Consider the following 23767-nt stretch of genomic DNA (forward strand, 5'->3'; position numbering starts at 1 on the left):
GAGGAAAATGTCTGGAAATTGAGAAAAATGAAGGAGTATGATATATTTTTCAGCCCAGGAGGAAAGAGGGACGTAAGCGTTTCGTTCCTTCTGGAATTCTGCCATTTTCAGTTTTCCACTTACAATAGTTCTTTTTAGTGGATGCTTGCTTGAATAATTGCTGAGAACTAGGGTTCGGTGATGCTTCTTATTGCTTCCTTATGTAGAAAATATTTGGATGCGTAAGAGTAACAGAATTTTTTCACGTTTGTTAATCGTAAGAAAAATTATCACAATGATACAACTATCGTGAAGTTGCGACCATTTCCTAGTAATTATTAGTCTCTTAAGTTAAGTATATCTTAGTTTAACCAGACCACTGAGCTGATTAACAGCTCTCCTAGGGTTGGCCCGAAGGATTAGATTTATTTTACGTGGCTGAGAACCAATTGGTTACCTAGCAACGGGACTTACAGCTCATTGTGTAATCCGAACCACGTTATAGCGAGAAATGAATTTCTATCACCAGAAAATAATGAGTTATAACACAAGTTTATCAGTCTCCGTAAACGCTTACTCGTTTTGTTAATGGTATGATATTTTGCATACAGATGGTTAGATTGATATCAGATTGATTTTGTTAGATTGATGCAGTTAACTGACGCTCGTTGTCTTAGCGCTAATAAAACTGCAGTTTTTTTTTTCCATCGTGTGCAAAATTCCGTTACTGCATTTATGGTGTCATTGAATGCAATTTCGCATGATTGAAGGAGGTTTTTTTGTGACAGGTGAGTTACTGCAGAAGTCGATGAGCGGTGAACGTTTGCCGTGCGTTTTTATACAATTCCGGACAGCGGTGATCAAGTGCCGAGGAAGAAGCTCTATTTTTACCAGTGCTATATGTTGGAAATAGTTTTTGATTTATAAGTTCTAAAGGTGAGCGATTGCGCTGCGTAAATTTGGTCGAATTATGAGGTATTGCTGACAAGCTCGTTTGGTGTGACCACGGTTAAGCTCCTCTTTTCTTCCAGGATTCCTGGAAAATATGTCCAGGAAGTGAAAGAAAGCTTTCAAGGTACATGAATTGTGATGTATGTGTTGGTGTGTGTGTGTGTGTAGGGTGATTCGACGTGCTGCCGATGATCCTTTTCGAGTTGGGAAATGCAACCGGGTAATGTGGAAGTTTTCTGGACACAAGGCTCGTCCTTGATTGGAGTGTCAAAAACAATTTTGATGGTAACCGTTGTCTTGTCTGGTTTCTGTAGAGCTGCCCATTTCTTATTTGTTCACGACGAGAATTTTTCCCTTTAAAGGGGGTTGTGTCGGGGAGCCTCGATGGCTCGGTCGGTAGAGCAGCAGACTCCGACTTCATACGAAGTCTGGGTTCAAATCCGCAGCCGACCGGTCAGAGCGGGCGGACACTTTGCTATCCGTGTAGACACCCTGGGATTATGTACGTAATCAACGGATAGGTGTGCTGAAAGCAAATGGGTGTTACAGACTAATACACACGCAAACAAAGCCACTCCAACATCGTCTAAAAACATAACAGACGCCTCACACGTCTCGAACTGTCGGCCTAGCTGCTCACGTCTCCTCGCTGCTGGGAGAAAGGGAGCCGGGGATTTGGCACGATACATATACACATGTGCTACCGGAGTCTAAGTGATGTCAGGCAGGGCAGCCGATCGAGGCTACTGCGTACCCCAACGCCAAATCAATTGTGTCGGAAGGCTTTATTCTTGTGATGCTCGGGAGATATATTTAGGATCAGGTTGCCAGTCCAGCGCCTTGCCCCGCTTTCGTTCACGGGCTCATGTGCCATGGGTATTCCCATTTTTGAAGGTCACCCATCCAAATTTTGACCAGATCCAACAATGTTCTTGAAGTCGCTGATCGAATGACGGTTTGTCATGGCAAAATAAACATAGGTATAACACTAGAATCACGTGTTTCTCATCGGCATTGTTCGGTTATTTGCGCTTCTTTCTTTTTGGTTCCCACAATTATGTTTCTAATTTTCCCCGAGAAATCTGTTATTGCTCTCATCATTGGAAATTGGCAGTTTCAATTTTTACTTTATCAAATCTTTTACGTCGTTATTATATTAACAGAGACCAGCTTTCTCTAAGAAACCGTTACCATTCGGGAGGAGTGGCTGATGGTAAACTAAACAGCAGTCGCCACTGAGTGAAAGGTGCCCCTGGTGTTAAAAACTTCCATACCTTCACATCCGTTTCACATCCTTATTAACAGCTGTATATTGAATGACTGAACAAGTATCTGATACTTATGCTAAGAGGTCTTATGTAAAAGGTCTTGGCAAGTCCTTAGCAGTGACTCCCGTGACAGGGCCGGATTAAGCTGGTGGGAGGCCTGGGGCCCACTCTGGTAGGAGGCCCCCTTTCCAACTCCTATTGCATACACTACAAACTATAGTCTATATATAAACTATATTATAAAGTATAGTCTATATACAAACTATATTATTAAATTAAAATGTATTGTTTTTATTGGTGGGAGCCCTGGCCCCGCCCCCCCCCCTTTAATCCGGCCCTGTCCTGTGGCGTGCATTGCGTTTGCGTCCTACTCTCTTTGAACTCTTCTTGGAGAAGCATCGGGTTTTATGGCTCCCTTTTTTATTTATTTATTGTCTACATCTGTTTTATTGTTCCGCTTGTGTCATTGAACTTGTCATGGAAAGACAATGAACTGCGCGACCTTCTTAAACCATCTTTTTATTTGTTTTATATATTGTAAATTTCGTTTCATTTTTTGGTCAGTTATTCTCTTGTGTCTGCCTCACGTGCCTTCGAAATTGTCATGAATACGCACAGTTTTTATGTTTATTTTTATGTTTAGCTTTTTTACGTGTCATACACTTGCCTTTGAACTTGTCGCGAGGAGACAATGACTTATATATTTGAGTTGATTGTATTTGTCTTGATGGTACGTATGTCTACGAGCGTCACGAAGAAGCAATAATTCTCATTGCTTTCTTCGTTAATTTTTCATCTGATTTTCTTTATTTTTGTCACATTTTAGCGAGGAACGTGACGGACGTTCAGTCGCTTGCATCCATGAAACAGATTTCTTATATAGGTCGTCATTGCGTTAATGGCGACAGGTGCTGCACGGACACTTTACTGCCGGTGTCCGATTCAAGGAGTTGCTATGGTTTGCGAGATATTTTGAACTTGAATTTTATTTATTCATTTCTTGCAAGCACATGCATGCCGGAGGGGAAACCTCAACAAGCTTCTTTTTAATGCTGTTTTTGTGGAATTCGCTTTGGCAAGAATTCTTCGCCTCTTATTTATTTTTTTTATTTGTTTCTAAATTGATAATTTTGGTAGCCTTCGCAGTTAACTGTAATTGTCGACGTCGTGGTTTTGCGATGCTTGTTTTTATGTGAATGCTGGTTTGCATGGCGCTGGAATGAGTGCATTACACAGGGTGATAAACAAGAAACACTTTTTGTTGCAGATTTTATTAGAGAATCCTAAATTTTCACCTTACGAAAATTTGACGATGTTCGACTCTCTCCAGTGCAAAAATATCTCATAGATGTTTTTAACATAACGGAGGAAAATTTATTTTTGACATCTTTTGCATCACCCTGGACGTGTTCACAGGCAACTCCTTCTCGTTTATGAATGTGTCGAATTTTATGTTGAATTGGAGTTGGTTTGTTCTCTTTCATAGATTATGTAATGGGAACTGTGTCGAATAAAAGGATCCTGATCTTTGTACCCTTACTTCTGATAGTTGGTATCATGAATCTCTTACACTTACATCTTTATAGTGAGACTGACTGATATAGATTCATTGAGCCAAGATGCAACAAAAAGATTGTTAAAAGAACTCCAAACCTTACAGTTCCAGCCTCTTCAAGAAGTTGCCACTAGAACTAGAAAAGTTTCAAAACTTAAGACACTAAAGTTACGAAACGGAAGAACATCATATTCATGAAACTAAGACCGACTAAGGGCTTATGGGAGAGTAACCCTCCCCCCCCCAAAAAAAAATACTGATGATAAGAGGGATGATTTAATATTGAAACATAAGAAGTCCTTGATGATCCATGATTCGATGGTACAAGTAGTTAGTGATTATAAGTAAAAGGAGATGCAGTAAGTTGAGTATACCTTAGTTTAACCAGACCACTGAGCTGGTTAAAACAGCTCTCCTAGGGCTGGCCCGAAGGATTAGATTTTTTTTACGCGGCTGAGAACCAATTGGTTAATTGAAGTAGGCTACAAGGAGGTGCAAGTTCGTTTAGTTTTAGTGCAGCTGCGGGCAGCTCTACGCCTGCCTGAGCACTTGTTAATAACCGTCATAATTTCTAGGATTAATATGAAAAAAAGGCTCTAGAGTTGATCACTGTTAATGACTTAGCTATACATAAGTTAACAGAAAGGCTTTCGTTTCCTTTACCAAGATTAATTTTTCTTATTCTTCTGCTTCTTCGTTGTTATTTATAGAGTTTACTGCCATGCTGGTTGAGAGAGAGAGAGAGAGAGAGAGAGAGAGAGAGAGAGAGAGAGAGAGAGAGAGAGAGAGATAACGGCCATAGCATTCTCTGTTTGACGTCAAATTGATTCAACACTGAAGTATTACTTTTATTCCTCCTCAAGACTTAAGCTGTAGAAAGCTTTAAAAAAAATTGGTTGTAGGTCGACTCCTCTAACTCGATTCCAACATCTGTCGGACCAGAAGACAGTTTGTCGTTTGGTTCTCTGGTCCACAAATGCAATTCCGTTTCATTGTGGTAAGCAGAGCGCGCTGTTATTGCTCTCATTTGTTTTATAACATGAAAATTAAGTTTGTTATGACGACTGTTAGGCTGCTGGGGAGATTTGGGAAAGGTAGATGGAATCCCGTTAGTGTATATTTGTGGAAATCACTGTGGAATTTATTGCTACAAATTTTTTTTTCTATGTAAGCTTAATCTGTTTTCAGACAATATTCGAATTTACGGTTCACGGTGTTTCTGGTATTTACACGATTGGATGTATTTGTTCCTATTTTATTATTGACTACACAATTAAATTTTACCTGCCGAAGTCCGCTGGGCAGTTTGGGCACCATTTTAATTTCTCCATCTTTCTTTTTGTTGTGTTTTTTTGATTTTTTTCTTTACCTTCAGAAGTTAGGCTGCAAAGTTAATTGCTGAACTAAAAGGCTGTCAATAGCAGGATTTTGTTGACATGTTTTGCTAAACGATTCAATTGTTGAGATTTTCGCATTATTGGGACTTGTTATTGACAGTATGGCTAAAATCTTGGTAGAGAAAATTAATGGACACTTTGTTTGAACCCACCACACCCCTCACTCATTATATATATATATATATATATATATATATATATATATATATATATATATATATATATATATATATATATATATTACGTTTTATTTGCTTTTTATTAGTGGCTAACTGATAGTCTTTTACTTTTATTTGGTATGTTTTGTGATATCTGTAGTATTATGCCTTTTTGTTTATTTTTTTTTTAAGGATTTCTATATTTCTGCCGTGTTCATGGTTTTATTACTGAGTTACTAAACCTTTTCCATCATTGTCCGTTCCATCATAATGAAAATTTTAGGCAGGCCCGTAACTGACTTTTACACCCTCGGCACGAGCCGTTTTGAGTCATAATTTCGAACTCACCGTTCCTTTCGATTAGTCTCTCTCTCTCTCTCTCTCTCTCTCTCTCTCTCTCTCTCTCTCTCTCTCTCTCTCGTTTTTGCATATATACATAAAGACAGGCGTGGGCAGGTTAGTTCACGTACTCTCTCACACCTGTACTTTTGCTTTTAGCTCCTTCCGAAGTCGTCTTCCCCAAAACACCGTTTGGGCGTGTCCGAAACCTGCGGTTTCGACCGTTTCGAAAAGCCCAGGCGAAAACGGGAGTGAATTCCTTGGCAGCTAATGGCGCATGTGCATGTGTAAACGTCATTACGAGTACTTCAGCAGCGTTAGCTAAACGCTTTTCATCGGTACGTTGCTGTGGATGCTGGCAGATGTTGAATGTGCCAATTTACATATTCTGGTTCTCTTGCTGTTGCTTTCGGTTCCACAACATTGGAGTCGAAGGGCCTCGGACACAAGACTTAAATGACGTCAGGTTTCATGTGGTCAAGAAAAGGAAACGTAAATTTATTTAATCATTGGTTTTAGTTTTTCCAGTGAAGCAGTTTTTGCGCATTTTTTTTTTCATTCCATTGCTGGTGAAGGGTTTAATTAACACTGAGTGTAATATTTTCGCTTGAGTGTATGAAATGTAAGTCCCTTAAGAACTTTTGTGTTTACCCGGATTAATCTTAGACTCCCGTTGTGAAGGTGAATATGTATTTTTCTTTAATATACTTATTATGTAATTCGTATCAAAGACTGCAACTCCTAGCTTTCTACTACTACTACTACTACTACTACTACTACTACTACTACTCCTCCTCCTCCTCCTCTCATGTACTTCACGGTCGGCAAAGATCGCCTTGAATATACAGTCATTTTAAAAGTAATTTTTTCACACATTAAGTTGCTCTACACCGGTTGGTGACCATATAACCAATTTTGCTCAGACCGTCATTTATGAGAAATCTGTACCGTTGTCCTCAGTTTCGTAGGTTTGTTTTCCTTACCTTGATGGGACGCAGAAGAACATTTTTTTTCTGTATTCTGAAGTTTTTATTTACTTGTTTTATTTACGTTTCATTTTTGGTGTGGTCTTTCCTTTTCTCAAGTGTTGGCATTCTGTTCTATGCAAGCTCATAGGGGCAATTTCATGCTTTACCAAAGAAGGTTCACAGTTTATAAATGATTTTAATGATAATGATAAAAAGATTTCCTGCATTCAACCATTCCATTGTATTTATTTTGGAAATTCAATTGCTTTTTACCGCTGTTAGACAATTGAATATTGATGATAAGCATTAGATTTTGTTGATGTAAAACTAAAATTCTCTCTTGGAAAAGAACATTGCGCTTGTTACGCTCTTTATGACGAAATACTTTCTTCATTTAGAACTTGCGAAATCCTTGAGTGGACTGGTCGGGTGTTGTAGTAATTATTACATGATTTAATATGTTTTAGTCATAGCAATACTTGAAAAGTTATTTTACTGGTTCGGTTTCCAACATGGAAATTGAGCTATTTATCGTTCCCGCAGTAACCCAGATGTGCAGGTGATTTTCAGTGAATTGTAGGGTTCCAAATATAGGTAAGAATGGGAAAATCATCTTATTTTTAGCTCCTCAAGATCATTTTCCTACTTCTTCTCTATTCTGTTGAACGCTGTTTTGTCAGAGATTGACGCAGCATGAGTTGGAGATGTTTGCCCACCCGGCTGTAAATAGGAGCGAGCCTGCATCTGGTGTAGCCAAGAAAAAAACTTGCTGAGAAAACGGAAGGCTCTGCCTTTCCGAAACTTCTTCCTTCGAAGAGGAAAGCGTATACGGTGTGTGTGTGTGTGCATATACTCTCTCTCTCTCTCTCTCTCTCTCTCTCTCTCTCTCTCTCTCTCTCTCTCTCTCTATATATATATATATATATATATATATATATATATATATATATATATATATATATATATATATATATATGTGTGTGTGTGTGTGTGTGTGTGTGTGTGTGTGTGTATAATTGTAATAGCCACAATGCCCTCTCAACTTCTCGAATTCTCCGCGCATTTTTGGATACGCTTGTCAGTACAAATCCATAAGACACAAGTGCCCTTGGATCTTAAGGCTTTGTAGTGACAAGCGTATCCAAAAAAGCGCGAAAATTCGAGAAGTTCAGAGGGCAAAAAAAGCGCGAAAATTCGAGAAGTTCAGAGGGCATTGTGGCTATTACAATTACATATGTATCTGGTAAAAAGTGATCAGTAGATTCTACATATATATTTCAGCCTAAAAAGCAATAAAAATCGATTGTCCACTTTGCTACGATGGAGAGGATGGGGCTATTCAGCTCTAATATATATATATATATATATATATATATATATATATATATATATATATATATATATATATATATATATATATATATATATATATATATTATATGAAAACGACAGGTATATGTGTGTACGAGAGACAAAAGACTTTTATCATTCTCGTGGTCAGGTCGACAATGGACCTCGTTCTAATCAGGGACCCAGGTTCGTTTCCCGCTACCTGGCATCATAATTTCTTCATATTTCTTGCATTTGGATCTTAAGGCTTTGTAGTGAAAAGCGCGAAGAATTTCATATGTATCTGGTAAAAAGTGACCAGTAGATTCTACACACACACACACACATACTGTATATAAATTTGTTATTTATTTTATTTTTTTTTTTTTGCTTTCTTTTAAAATGGCTATAGCGGATGGCGCCAAAAGGGTCCAGCATTCTTGTTCATCGGCAAGCCTTAAGGGGTGAGGCTGTTAGCCCAACGCCCTTTTTCCGGTTGGAATCCATTCACTGGTTTGGACTGATGGGTGACAGGCCAGGAGCAATAAATGGACCTATCAGTCAGTAACCGAATGCTGTACTGCGCCGCTAAGGAGCCTAATTTGGCTGTTTGCCCACTGCGCGGGTGGACAGTGGAACCACCATATATCTACGCTACTTTATTATGAAGAGAGAGAGAGAGAGAGAGAGAGAGAGAGAGAGAGAGAGAGAGAGAGAGAAATCACGGAATATTGTTGGGTATTATGATTGTTGGCCAAGTCATCACTAGAATATTAGGTAACGCCCTTGGCAAAAGTAGATGAGAAAAGAATGCCGCAGTCACAGGTACAGAGACGCTTTCAAGTTCTTTAGGTAAAATACTCTAGCGCCGTAAATCCAAACAGCAATTCGGCAGTCACGATCCAGTTTATATCTTATGTTTATGATTCATTCATGAGAATATTGACAAGGGACAAAACCTGAACACTATTTTTATTTACGGATTTGAAAGATAAGTAGTTCGTCTTTGCCATCTTTCGTTAAGATTCGAGCATAAATGAGTTTCCAAGCGTTCCTGTTCAGATTAATCTTTGTGTCTCATGGCGTTCCCAAAGTGGTACACAGTAGGATTAATGCTGGACAGGGATTCACGACACTTTGAATCAGTGACAGCAAAGCCGACTTGTCTGGAAGCGCCTGTTTGGTTCTACGTACGGGAGCCATGGTGTCCGCGGCGGTAGTCTGTAGCAAATTGCCGTGGTTGGAGCTGTGAAAGCAACCTTAAACACCAGTGGTTAATTAATGAGTAAGCTGGGACGTGGACCGCAGTCGGCGCAAGTGGATGCATCTGAAAATGGGCTTTATTCTCTCTATTCCTTTATCTTTTCCTAGATGTGAATGAAAGGAGAAATGCCTCTAGTGCAGAAATTCAGTTAGGTTTTCTCTTTACGTAGGTCTTTCATTATCGTTCCTGAACAGAAAACTAGTTCCTTTCCATTTCATACACTTGTTCATCGATTAAGTCCTAAATTAGAGCTGTAAAGATTTGCATAGAGATGAAAGTACTCTCTTTGTTTAAAGATTACGACTTTACTAACACCTTAGACTTAAAAAATAATTAGGTATTTAGGTGTGTACTCGTTTTATAGTCATGAGGCCTATAGGTGAGCAACCTGAAGACCTCAAGCTGCCCATGCCCGAAAGACAAAAAGACAAAGTAGGATTCTGTATTCGTAATTTCGACTGCAAGGCAATTTGAGAATGAGAAGCATCGACATTTTCGACAAGAATTTCAGAATCACGGGTAGTTTGATGTCAATCGTCTTCACCCCAGGGGAAATTTTTAACGTCCTTTTATCAGATCATGAAAAGAAATATTGGAACGGTTTACGTAATTCAGTGTGCTCGTATTACGTTCCGTCGCCGTCCGTAGTGTATTCATTCTGGTTCTGTTAGCGTAATGCTAATAACAATTGTGAAACTTTGTCGTTATTTTGTTGCTGTAAGATTTGCATTATTTATTATTATTGTAACTACTTGAAGCAGTAATAGCAGCGGTAACTGCTAGAGTAGCTGCGACATCAGCAGCAGCAGCAGCAGTAGTGGCAGTGGTTATTCGACAGAGGATGATTGACGAGGATCATGAATTTAAATGAGTTAAGAGTTGGGAGACCTTAACGGTTCTTCACGGACTTAGGTGTATTGGCATAGAGTATCTTTCACACAGATAGGAGTAGGGATTTTAGTAGGATTTTTTACATGAGTAGCGTTGAAAGTTGGTTTGTATACACACACACACACACACACACACATAGTCGTCATTTGCTCTTCCAGTTTTTAAGAGTGTAGTCTTGAAGGGATATACGAAAACTGCTATATTCATTGGGAATGTGTGCCACTAATTTGTAGATATCTGATTTGTATTAGCACTTGAAGAATATATATATATATATATATATATATATATATATATATATATATATATATATATATATATATATATATATATATATATATATATATATATATATATATATATATATATATGTAAGCTCTTTTACGTTTATCCACGCATCGTCGGGGCTCAACTGAGAAACTGTAAAATATACGTGAGAAGGAGTTGAAATGTACAATAACGTTGCATTGTATGTATCGTTAGTGACCCTATTATACAGAACATGACGAAAATTCTGTCTGTAAATTTGTCTAATATCTTAATGATTTCAAATTTCTCGACGTTGAATCGGCCAGAGTAAGGTCGCTCCGGAAAGTCTCTCCTTGATAGTGGTATACACGGTGTGACTATTTGCTTCTGCAGGAATCGCGCCGGCCGTCCTGTGTAATGTGGTCGGTTTGTCTGTGAGTGTTGATGTAACGGAAGTTGCTACTCGAATCAACATTATGTCTGTCTGTCCCCTTACTTTTGTTACAGTCTCTCTCTCTCTCTCTCTCTCTCTCTCTCTCTCTCTCTCTCTCTCTCTCTCTCTCTCTCTCTCTCTCTCTCTCAGCAAAACATAGGGAGGGAGCCGAGACCATTCGTAACCTACATCTTTCATCTCAGTGACATACACATATATATGTATATATGTACAGTATGTGTGTATATATATATATATGTATATATATAAAGAGAGAGAGAGAGAGAAAATTTAAGTACACCTTAGTTTAACCAGACCCCTGAGCTGATTAACAGCTCTCCTAGAGAGGGCTGGCCCGGAGGATTAGACTTATTTTTACGTGGCTAAGAACCGATTGGTTACCTAGCAACGGGACCTACAGCTTATTGTGGAATCCAAACGACATTATAGCGAGAAATGAATTTCTATCACTAGAAACAAATTCCTCTAATTCTTCATTGGCCGGCCGGAGAATCGAACGCGGGCTAGCCGAGAACGATAGCGACTGGAGAGAGAGAGAGAGAGAGAGAGAGAGAGAGAGAGAGAGAGAGAGAGAGAGAGAGCCTTTTGTTGTTTTTTTTCTTGATAACTCATGTTAAGTTGAACGATGAAGCCAAACTTGTTGTCATGTTACAGCATTTAGTTGTGGTTTTGTGTGACCACTTTACGTAAGGTGCCCTTGCAAACGCATTAAGGGAGGTCTGTCTTATCACCGATCATTACCTTGTTGAGAAGTTCAAATACAGAAACGGAAACTTTCGTCTGAATGAAAATCTAACCACTTTCCAATACTTTGTTACGTTTATTATATTAGCTTACCCTTTGATTATATTGTTTCCATGTTTTCAAGTCTTGGGCGTCCTGCGTTATAAATAACTCTGACAGACTCTTCCTTTCGATTTTAGTATTCAAATTTTTTAGCAAAAAGCACTCTTACTTCCATGGATTATATTGTAAATTCGTGTGAACATTGTATCACAGATTCTTTCTTTTATCTGTTTTGTGTTATATTTTTCTTTACTTAAAAAGTCTTTTACAGACTTTCTTTATATTTTTCTTCACCTAAAAAGTCTTTTGACTTTCTTTATATTTTTCTTCACCTAAAAAGTCTTTTACAGACTTTCTTTATATTTTTCTTCACCTAAAAAGTCTTTTACAGACTTTCTATATATTTTTCTTCACCTAAAAAGTCTTTTACAGACTTTCTTTATATTTTTCTTCACCTAAAAAGTCTTTTACAGACTTTCTTTATATTTTTCTTCACCTAAAAAGTCTTTTACAGACTTTCTTTATGTTTCTCTTCACCCAAAAAGTCTTTTACAGACTTTCTATATATTTTTCTTCACCTAAAAAGTCTTTTACAGACTTTCTTTATATTTTTCTTCACCTAAAAAGTCTCTTACAGACTTTCTTTATATTTTTCTTCACCTAAAAAGTCTTTTACAGACTTTCTTTATATTTTTCTTCACCTAAAAAGTCTTTTACAGACTTTCTTGTTATTGTCGGACTTTCTTGCAGTGATTAACCCTTTAAGCCGACAGTAGCTGTTTAAAAACAATGTGCACACTATGCTATCGAGCAAGTTGGATATGCAAGAATTGTATTGAATTCTGAATGGCTTCACTATTGGTAGGCTCAGCTATAATATAATTTTATGACCAATAATTCAATAAATGAGTAGATATGGAATACGTTATGTAAAAAAGGAAATAGGTGTCTTTCGTATAATCTTCTTCGGTAGAACGTTTGAGGAATATGAATATAGTAGCAAGAAAAGATTGTAAGGTAGAATTATTTTTTAAATTTTTACTAATGATTTAATTTGCATCAGAATTTCGTCTAAGTCCAATTCAGCGTCAAATGAACAAATCTTGGAAAAAGAAACAAACCTCGTTAATGATAATAATTCTGTTATTCGTATAACGATTGTCATTTAAAATAGACTTGTATGCTGAGTTGATAAGAACCCCCCCCCCCCCACACAAAGAAGAGAAAATCCAGGAAAGAAAAAGTACGCTGACGATTGAGAGATCGACCACATCACTGCAAACTATTTTTCCTTTCAATATTTTGGGTCGTCGTTTTCAGTTGCTATAATTTTGAGGGGCTTATACCAGGTTGGGTGTGCTGTAATTCTTAGTCGGAACCGGAGTACATCTATAGACACGAAACAATATGGTGTTGTTTGTGACTTTGCCGTTTCTGAAACCATGTTTGTGGCAATCGTAAAAGTCTTTCGTTGGTGTTTTCTTCCTGTTGTTGAGTGAAGTTTGTTTTTTTTTATGCGGATCTCCAAGAGTTTTAACATGCTCTAGGGATAAAAGAATACTAATATTAATAAACCGATCACATTTCGCGATCACTGTCCTACAGTGAGAAATACCTGATGTTGATGTGTTTATTTCAGAAATGCTAATTATTTCCGTCATTTTTTTTTTGTGTTTGTATTTTATGGTTCTTCACATTCTTTAGCTCTTGTTCGTCCCCATTGTTCACTGTTGTTCGTTATACTTTTTTGCCAGTCTGATTTTAAAACCGTCTTTGTCCCACTTCCTTTGTTACTTTTTTTTTTAACTATTTCCCCCCTTCATCATTATGTTCCTCTTATTCGTCGCATTTCGATCCTAGTCCTTTGATTTGACATGAATTCCCCTCTCTCTCTCTCTCTCTCTCTCTCTCTCTCTCTCTCTCTCTCTCTCTCTCTCTCTCTCAACCAAATTTTCTCTTGTTGTAAGATTCTGATACCAGTCGTGCATTTTCGTTTTCATGTTTCCTTTATAGACTGTTCAGTTCACAAGACTAGTAAACCTTTTTAGCTAAAACTTTTATCCTTTTTGCAGAAAAAGTGTCACGGAGCAAAAACTATTTCAGTGGGGCTGAGTGATAGATCATCATGATCATTGCATTTTTCTTTGCGCATTGATTGCCAAAAAGTTGATGATAATATGGCACTCTGCAGTAACAGACTAGACTTACCTATATATATATATATATATATATATATATATATATATATATATATATATATATATATATATATATATATATATATATATATTATATATATATATATATATATATATATATATATATATATATATATATATATATATATATATATATATATATATATATATATATATATATATATATATATAGAGAGAGAGAGAGAGAGAGAGAGAGAGAGAGAGAGAGAGAGAGAGAGAGAGAGAGAGAGAGAAAGAATCGGAGGTGCTTCTGTAACCAGATGACCTTGCATAAAAAAACCAATTAACTGAAATTATTGTTATCTTGTAATTCTAAGTCTTATAGTAGTAGTAGTAGTAATTGTAGTAGGTGCAACCTTGACCGCATACGTTCATCAGCTATTTCTTTGTTGCAAAAGGTTTTGCCTCGATTTGTTTAGCTTCAGTTGTTCTCTGTCAGTCGTTAACCCATTGTATGATCCGCGCTGACCCGCGCATTCCGTGACCTGCCTTTTGTACTCTTGAAGACCCACCCTTTTTCTCCGCGTGCCCCTTGAGTTGCCTCGCCTTCTAGATGCCACAACGTTGTGCACACGCAGGGTCGGCGCGTCTTCTCTCTCCTTGGAAATAGAAAGTTGAGGGATTGCAAACGACATCTGAGAGGAACGGAAGAGAGAGCGACACGCAATAGTTTTTCTCCTCGGTGGCCTCAGGTGGGCAAACACCGTAATGGACTTGAGGTAAACATAAATTGCGTTGATGGATTCGTGTCCCCGAAGCGTCGTCTTTGCGAATTCCGCGCGCTGTTTGAATACGCATGGCCTCTCGTTTGTTTGCGATGGGACGCCTCGTCCTTCGCTCCGGCGGGTTTTGTTTTGCTGGCGTGACCTCGCAGAGGGCTTTGTGTTGGTAGGTACTGTTTTGTTTCCCGGTTTTGCGATGCTTTGACCTCCCCCATTACCCCTTATGTCGGAGACTGGAGAAGAGTGCTCTCTCTCTCTCTCTCTCTCTCTCTCTCTCTCTCTCTCTCTCTCTCTCTCTCTCTCTAGAAATAACTTAACGCAATTGTAAGACTTCGTTTTCATACTACTCCATATTTGGATTGTAAAAGGGCAGTAAAGTTATGTTAAATTCTTTTTTTTTCGCATAGTGGAGTGTAAGTGGGATGGAGTGAAGCTAGTCGATCATCTAATATATAAAAATAAAAGGGAATGGAGTCCAATATAATAACAAAGTATGGAAAGGCATCTTTTGTTTCGATTTAACAACTGTTATATAGTTTTAATTTTGATTTTAATTCCGATTTCTGGAACAGCTTTTAAGAGGTATGGTTGTTCTCAGGAATAATTGTATGGAGAAAACCGCTCGATATCTTTAGGTATATGGGAGAGTTAATACGACACTTTATTTAGCTGAGAGAATTAGGTTGCCCCTCCTGTCTCCCTTTGCATAAAAAATTTTAGAAGATATATTGGTATTGCTGAACTATGGAAATTGATATCACCTGCCAACCATCAGAATCCAAAACACGTAATGATTAACGAGAAATAATCATCTTTTTTTTTCTCATCTTTCCGCAGAGTTGGAGCCTCGGCTGCGGATCGCTGTGGTGATGGCCGCCACGGAACGGACGCTGTGCGGTCGCCTGCGGTGTGTGGAGGAGGTGTATGGACGCCACCTGCGGCGCCTCTCCTCAGTCACCCCGGAGGAGCATGACATCCTCTTCAGGAGCGTCGAGCCCCTCATGGAGGCCTCTCAGGCACTCGTCAAAAGGGTCGGTCTCTGACGCCATTGCGTCTCATGTTCTCTCTCTGGAATATTGGATGTGATTGGATGTGACTGTTATCTCGCTATCTGTCTATTATTTTATTAGTTATATATATCATTGTTTCTGAACCAAGCATTGGCTCGAATTCTGCCAGGGACGAAGCACTTATAGATTCTAATTTAGAGAATTGAATCTTAAACGATATTTGTGGCTTAACATTTGTGAATATAAAAAAGTCACGCTGTATATGTGACAACAACCAACTATATATATATATATATATATATATATATATATATATATATATATATATATATATATATATATATATATATATATATATATATATATATATATATATATATATATGCAGTATATATATTTAACTTATTAGCGCAATTGTAAGACTTCATCTTCATAGTATCATATATGTGGATTGTAAAAGGGCAGTAATGGTATACTTATCTTAGCCTTCTTTTCCGTATTGTGCTGGGTACCCCAGTGCTTGACTTTATAGCCAGAATTTCAGAAGTCAAAGTAAATCAAATCTGAAAGTCTCTCTCTCTCTCTCTCTCTCTCTCTCTCTCTCTCTCTCTCTCTCTCTCTCTCTCTCTCTCTCTCTCTCTCTTATTTAGTTTATCTATGAGGCCAAAAATTTTAAATGATAAAACCCTTATTTCTGGTATGTAGGCTACTGTATATGTGTGCGTTAATTTATATAAGAGTGAAGTAACACCCTCATGACGCGCCAGGAACTTATGTTCTTTTAGCGAAATAATTCACACAGGGCAGTTTTCTTTTTGGACTCTTAAAAGAGGTTCCTGTAGGGTCCTTTCTTTCGGGTATTACTCGTGCTGCTTGACATGGGATCGCGTCTGTCTAATCTATGAAATGACCATGGTTGTTATAGCGTTAAGCTTTTTCTAACAGTACATTAAGCTGAAGAACGCCAGAAAAAATGGGAACCTCGTTGTCCAATGAGCATCACTTTATTTCTTTCCTTTCCCACCATCCTCATTAGGATCGTGAGCAAATCCTTATTTCCCAGTCATTATCAATAATTAAATATTTCACTGTTGTGAAATATAGCAGGCATTTACGATGAGGCTCGAAGTCCCTTAGTACGCGCCGTCGCTCTATCCCTCCATTCGAGATTTGCCGCGAAGGTCAGAAAAAGAGCGGGAAGAGGTTGGGGGCGGGGCGGGGAACCCTGAAACGGAAATGTTACACACGCGAAACCTGGAAGAACCGGTAAAAGTAGCAGTAACAGCGGCAATCAACTTATCGTTGCAAATCTTGAGGTACACCCTGGCGACCGCACCCCAATTACGATATTTGGTCAGTAGACCCAACAGAGACCGTAACCGTTTGGGCCTCATTACTTTTCTCACGCGCCACGAGAAAAAGGCTCATGGCGTCCGCGCCTCCATATCCCTTCGTCCATGAAAGCCTCTGAACTGAGCGGCTGGATCATCGATCATGCGCCATGGCGCTTTTGCGACCTGGGCGGCCGCCTTCAGCTACTTCTGCTGCTATTGCCGCCGACCGTCAGCGGTCGGGATGAGAGACGCTATTTACAGGCCTATTAAGTCTAATTACGCAAAATTTCCTTCATGGTTACCCAACCTCTCTCTCTCTCTCTCTCTCTCTCTCTCTCTCTCTCTCTCTCTCTCTCATCATCATCATATATTCTGCAATGAAGCTAAGGAATCGTCTGCCGTGTATCGTCATTTTACTCTGAAGTGGACTGCTGTGACCCCTTATACCTCGCCGCCATTGCTTGGTTTTAGTTCTTGCTTTACTTGTTGTGATTGTTGTTGTTGTTCAAGTTACTTACAGTATTTTGTAATAAGACCAGTTGCGGTTTATCCTTTGCTTAGGAACCTGAAAATTCAAAGAAACCCCCGTAGCTTTCATCCGATATCTCTCTTACTGGTAGCTCCTACCATATTTCACGTTGATTATTTTACGTATCGCAATTAAGGTATTCAGTTTAGCATATCCTAGGTGTGTGTGTGTGTGTGTATGTGTAGAGAGAGAGAGAGAGAGAGAGAGAGAGAGAGAGAGAGAGAGAGAGAGAGAGATAAATGCAGTAGCAATCAAGCAGGTGTTTGAATACATCTTCATCAAAAAGTTCAGTCACTTTTCTTGAGGGTCAGAGGTTGAAGTGTTGGTCAAGGTAATTTCCTTCAGAGCTGCCTAGTTGTTGAGCTCTATGAACATTTCCGTATTTCGGTGTGTTCTAGGCACTCACGCACACACATTTATCTGTGTGTATATATATATATATATATATATATATATATATATATATATATATATATATATATATATATATATATATAAATATAATTATGTGTGTGTACTTGTATATGAATTTTTGTCACTTGCACGCTCGTGAATTGTTATATTTACAAATATTAAGTCACAAATATCGCTTAATATCGAATTCACTATACCTTTAGAATAACTTACACACAAAGGGAATTTTATTTACGTTCTACGGCGCCGACCGGGATTCGAACGATGGCCAAGTTTACAAGCAATTATTATCAACAGTGATTTTGACCACACGGCTGTCAAGTACGCCCATTTAGAGTAAGTTATTCCTAAGGTATAGTGAGATCGATATTAAACAGTAGTTGTTCAGTGTAATTATATATATATATATATATATATATATATATATATATATATATATATATATATATATATATGTATGTATGTATATATATGTATGTATATGTTGTGTTTCTGTGTGTGCGCGCGTGTATATATGTGTAAACGCATGAACAAAAGACGCGCATTACTTGAGTTTGTGTTCCGTTTGTCGAAAGAGGGAAAGAGTTAAGTGGCAGGTTATAATAACGATGGTTATGCTGTTATTAATAACCTTTCCTGTTCTTTGCAGCTTGATGCAGCGATTGTCGGCTGGAACTCGGAAGAATCGTCTTTTGGTAAGTTTGAATATTTTTCTTATATTTTGTAATTCCATGATATCTCTCATACGTCCATTGTTCGCAGTATGAATGTACGGCATTGTGTTGTTTTTCCTAAGTGAGACGTTTCTCTTTGTGTTTTTGTCATTTGAAGTGTTAAGTTTCCTTCCTAGTTGTAGATTGGGATGTTTTCCTTTTCACTAGCAAAACATATTTTCGGTTATTTTGGAGTTGACCCAACACTCATGGGTTGCACTGAGATAGGCGGCCGATGTTTACTGTCAGCTCAAAATAAACAAATAGACCATGAATCCGGAAAGGTCAGTTCCACGGAAACAGAGAGAAAAGCTTGCCGAGTATCTGAAGTGACAGTTGCGTAGTACTGCACCGATTTCAGTTCCTGGTCACGTTCTTAGAATTAAAAATACTCCTTAAGCGAAGTATGACATCATGATGACGTCTGCTTGTAACAAAACTCCTCGTGCCAAGAACATTAAACCCGTGTTGCAGAATACGGTGTAAAACCAATAGGATGAAAACTACACGGCAGTACAGAAAAAACGGAATACCATGGCACTAAAATCTAAAAGTCAGTCATTCATTGTCTTGTAGAACCTTGAAGGGCGTATTCATTTGAAGGGTATTTTTTGGTATAGTTTTTGGTGATAAGGATTTTGTGAACTGATACCGAAATAAAATTATTTTTATTTTTATTTTTATATATTTTACAATAAAACATTGGGCATTAGATATCTACCTCAATTTGGAAAAGTAAAAATACGTTACAGGATATTTAGAAAATTAGAGGCTTCACATCTCTGATTTAAAACAAAATCATAGCACTGAATATCTAGAATGGAAACCCCACACCGGTGGGTCTTTTTTCACCGTAAATACGACAGAAATGATTCACAACCACATTTAAATGACTGACATAGCGCTTAAAAGCCGCCCTCATATCTCCTGTTTTTCAAACCTTGGCTTCAAACAATCCGTTATCGCTATCGGCTTCTGCATCTCAAGGTGTCCATTGTAAGCGGCCTCGGCCTTGGTAGGTGGATCTTTTGTGTGGCCGAATGCTTTACACTGTGTTTGTCCCAGGTAAGAGGAGCCTGAATAGAATTACCGTAAACAGGTAGTTGCCGATTACGTAGCAGGTGCACTGACAAATCGCTCCTTCGCGGATGGTTTGCTGAGTTTTCCCCCGGCCGTGTTCAGTATAAGCTTGATGTTAACTCGCTTTTGGACCGAGGTCTAGCCGGGCGAGCCCCATGACCATCTTCGTTCTGGCTACAGCCAATACAGTTGATTAATATCCGTATAGATGGCTCACTGAAAGAGTCAACAGAGGCAGTTAGAACTGACTATAGGAAGTTGAGGAAACGAAATGTTCGTATTTTTCTCCGGCCCGAGGTCCTAACATCCAGCGTCAGAGTTCAGTTCTGTTAATTATATTTCTGTAAAATGCCTAATCAAAGTGTAATTAGGTACGGGCGTTGATCTTTAGTTCAGAAAGGGATGCTGTTGGTTTTTAGGACTCCGCCTAAATTATGGTTCTTCATATATTTTTCGAAAACCACTTGCAAAGGAACATTGCAAAGAGAGACATTATATCTTATTCCCTCCTGTTCTCCCGGTGATTTTAACGGTTATACGATATCTTCGTTCACAGTCGCGACAGACGCATTTGTTACAATTTCCTGTTCCCCTAATATGGAATTGTACATGAAACAACGATATATAAATAAATTCAGTTATGTAATAGCATATGTGAAGGGCTTGGATATGCCTTTATGTCTGCATTTTCAATATTAGATAAGCTGCCAATTTCACTTTTTCCACAGAACTTGATATCACTCTTTCCCTCTGTCACGCACAAACATGCCCCTGGGCGCACAATTCAAGATGAAATTCTTAGTTGCGGGTAGTTTGTAACCTGAAAGTGATAGGGTCATTGTCAGTTTACCAAGGGAAACGAACAGTGAAAAATAACTGGAGAAAGGGGAACGAAACCTGAAAAAAGGACAAAGAATTGACTTTGCCTTAAATGGTTCATAGACACTCGTAAAGACTTTGACCTTCAGCGTATGGGGAAAACAGCTGCTCTTGCCCAGAAGCTATGAGGCAAGACTGCCCTAGCCCTAGATGGCCTAAAATCTCTCTCCCCCGCAAGGATTACGATAGATATGGGGTTGCCCAACCAAAGGTCTATAGAAGAGTCTGAAGACGTCAGCTCCCAGACACGTTCGTCAAGAGTGATTGGTCTTCAGTGGTTCATGTTGAGGGGAAGGAGACAATTGTGGAGTTTGTTGCATGTCAGGATTAGCCAATCTCTCTCTCTCTCTCTCTCTCTCTCTCTCTCTCTCTCTCTCTCTCTCTCTCTCTCTCTCTCAACTGGATATCCCTCGATAATACAATCTGTCATCATCTATATTATTTAATGTTCAATAAGTCAGTGTTTATTGTTTAATATAAATCGATGTAAGAATTCTTGTCTTCGTGTTATTCATCTGTTTTTTCTCCATTATTTTTTCTAATAAAATAAAAAGCACAAAAATTATAATCTTAAGAGATGTAGAAAATGTACGTATTTGAAATCAGAAAAGGTGTAGAAAGCTGCAGAAATTTTCAGAGTGGCTTCTGAAGTGTACCTTAGGGGTTTTATTGGTACTTCGATATGTGAACGACTTGACAAGTTCTAATCATTCTCCTCTTTGTTAATTTGAGGACGTAAATAGTTTTTCTTTCGGTAATTGTGTTGAATATATATATATATATATATATATATATATATATATATATATATATGTGTGTGTGTGTGTGTGTGTGTGTGTGTGTGTGTGTGGGTATGTGTTTATGTATGTGTTTGTGTATAAATGTATGTATAGAATTAGTGTGTCAAAAAAAAATTGAGAAAACGAATGACACTGGTCAGGCCTTTGATAAAACTGACGTGTGAATATTAAAACCTTTTTATTCGTTTGTATAAGATATAGAATAAGGATCAGTAACAAAATATTATTTAACCTGTTGTTGCATTAATAATTGAATGGAATCCTTCCAAGCTTAAAAGCCAAATGGTAAGTAATATTACTATAAATGGTAGCGTTCCATTGAATTATTTTTGTTTTCAATTGATAGAAGGGCTAAATGCGCTAGCTTTCTTGACGATGAGAATTTGTTGAGTAAGTCTTAATTCCATTCAGAATAAAACATCCGAACTTTAACATCCTGACGTAATTGGAACCGTGAAACTGAATTCACTAAGGCTGGGTATTCCTCTGTAAAACCTTTCCTTGCGGCTACAATAAATTCAAATGAATGAATAACACCTTGTCTTCCAGTCGGCACTTTTTCTTACGTTGCTTTTTATGTAAGCGTGGCCCCTTTAACCTCCTACAATATTATACCACGTCTTTCACGACAGAATCTTGACCAGCCGTCGTCATCCAGTATCGTGATAATGAGCATTGTAGTTTACGAGCGTGAAGGACAGAGCAAAAAGGTTAGATTGTTGTTCTTAAGAGATGTGAATTTATAACTGACTGTAGTGAAGCAGTTGTGCTTCCGGCAGTTAAGTGTTCCAGATAGTGATAAAGGAGGTGAGAATGCTGTGCTTCCGTTGTCCAAATCTCCAGCAGAGTTAATTGTTCTCACATTGATGACGACAGACATTACTGATCGGGTATCCCAGCGTCGCAGTGCCTTCCGCTTATTGTTAAATGGATCAGAACGCTATTTGGTAGACTTAGTACCAGAGGAACATGAATCAGATACATAATTTTTGTCCTGTGTCTGGCAGAGGGAAATAAAGTTACTACACGTGCAATGTTACGAGCACAAGGGACACTTCTTCAGGTTTTGAAACTTTAAGAACTCTGGACTCCTGTAACAGGTTCTTTGTAGCTGCAACCCTTTCATTCCTTTTGCTACACCTCCGTTCTTATTCCGTTTCTTCCATCTTACTTTCAACCCGCTTCCCACAATTGTTTCTGCATTATTTTCAACGGTGAATGACATAGTCGCAGCGCTTGGTCTGAGCCTAAATTTTTTTATGCCGGTTCCAATTAACTTGGATGTCATTTTTTCAGGCCGAGCAGTGATCGCCTTGCTTATTACGAATGGTCAAACTCACTGTCTATCGTTATTTCTAAGCCAGGTAGCGGTTGAATACCACTGGCGACGAAGCATATACCATTTATAATTCCCCTCGGCTGCACGTTATTCCCGAGATCCTTACAGACCTTACAGTTCGTTCGGGTTGCCCCAGGTCCCTCAGTGTGAGGCACCTCTGATGTCTACCAGAGAATTGCTAATGCATCTTCCGGTATATTTTGCATCTTCCAATCTTGGATGGTCTGGGATGCATCTTAGATTTTTGTCGAGCTTATTCTTAAACACATCTACGCTCACTCCTGTTATGTTCCTCAGATGAGCTGGTAGCGCATTGAACAGACGCTTTATTATCCATGCTAGTGCGTGGTGGATTAATGTCCTGTGTGCTTTCCTTAGTTTCCTGGTATAGATTTGGGCGCTATTAATCTACCTCTGCTTGCTCTTTCTGATATAGTGAGATGGGTAGTAAACGATGGTTGTGGCTTAGTATTTACGAATATAAAAAAGTCGGGGTGCATGTGACAAAAATTCATACACACACACGCACACACACATGAAACACTACCAAAAATTATGTATACAGTATACCTCATTTGTATATAGAACATCGCTTATTCGTTCTTAGATACCATTCTTATCCTCCTGAGGGCCACTTATGGATGGCCCTGCCGGCACCCAGAACAGCCTTGAGATGCGTCCAGGAGGCCACGTGCCACTTTCAAAAAGAAGTTAACTTGGATGGCCAGCTCAGCCCCTCTACAGTGGAATGGCTACAGGTACCTGGGGCGCTGTTCTCTTAAAAGGGGTTGGTGTTTATCTGTCGTCCGTACACAAGGGAGATGTTGGACCCCTGAGTAGTGGCTCTTGCGGGTTTGGTGGGATTTCGTCCATTGTGTCCGCAGGGTGTTTCAAGTGCAGTGTGTGTCTTAGAGAGAGAGAGAGAGAGAGAGAGAGAGAGAGAGAGAGAGAGAGAGGGGTGTGTGTAGATATGATTCTGCGAGAGGCGTAGGCTATGAAGTGCAATAAGCATGATAGAAACATTGTGTGTATGTGTGTGTGTGTGTGCGCGCGCGCGTTTAGAGCGTTTTAAGTGATATATGTGGTAAATGCAGTGAATATTTGAGTGAGAAAGAGAGTAAGGATGAATGAAGTCAAATT

The 23767-nt window shown here is 38.6% G+C and overlaps 1 protein-coding gene across 4 annotated transcripts in view; it reads left to right on the plus strand.

The window, feature by feature from the left end:
* The window catches only part of LOC136825629 (uncharacterized), a 690903-nt gene that overhangs the window by 119009 nt on the left and 548127 nt on the right, over window positions 1-23767 (plus strand). For all 4 annotated transcript variants that reach the window (XM_067082226.1, XM_067082225.1, XM_067082227.1 and 1 more), the window contains 2 exons: window positions 15367-15560; window positions 18466-18511. In XM_067082226.1, the coding sequence (XP_066938327.1) occupies window positions 15367-15560; window positions 18466-18511 (240 nt within the window). The remainder of the gene's footprint in view (window positions 1-15366; window positions 15561-18465; window positions 18512-23767) is intronic.

Source organism: Macrobrachium rosenbergii, chromosome 39, assembly GCF_040412425.1.
Source record: "Macrobrachium rosenbergii isolate ZJJX-2024 chromosome 39, ASM4041242v1, whole genome shotgun sequence".
Lineage (NCBI taxonomy): Eukaryota > Metazoa > Arthropoda > Malacostraca > Decapoda > Palaemonidae > Macrobrachium > Macrobrachium rosenbergii.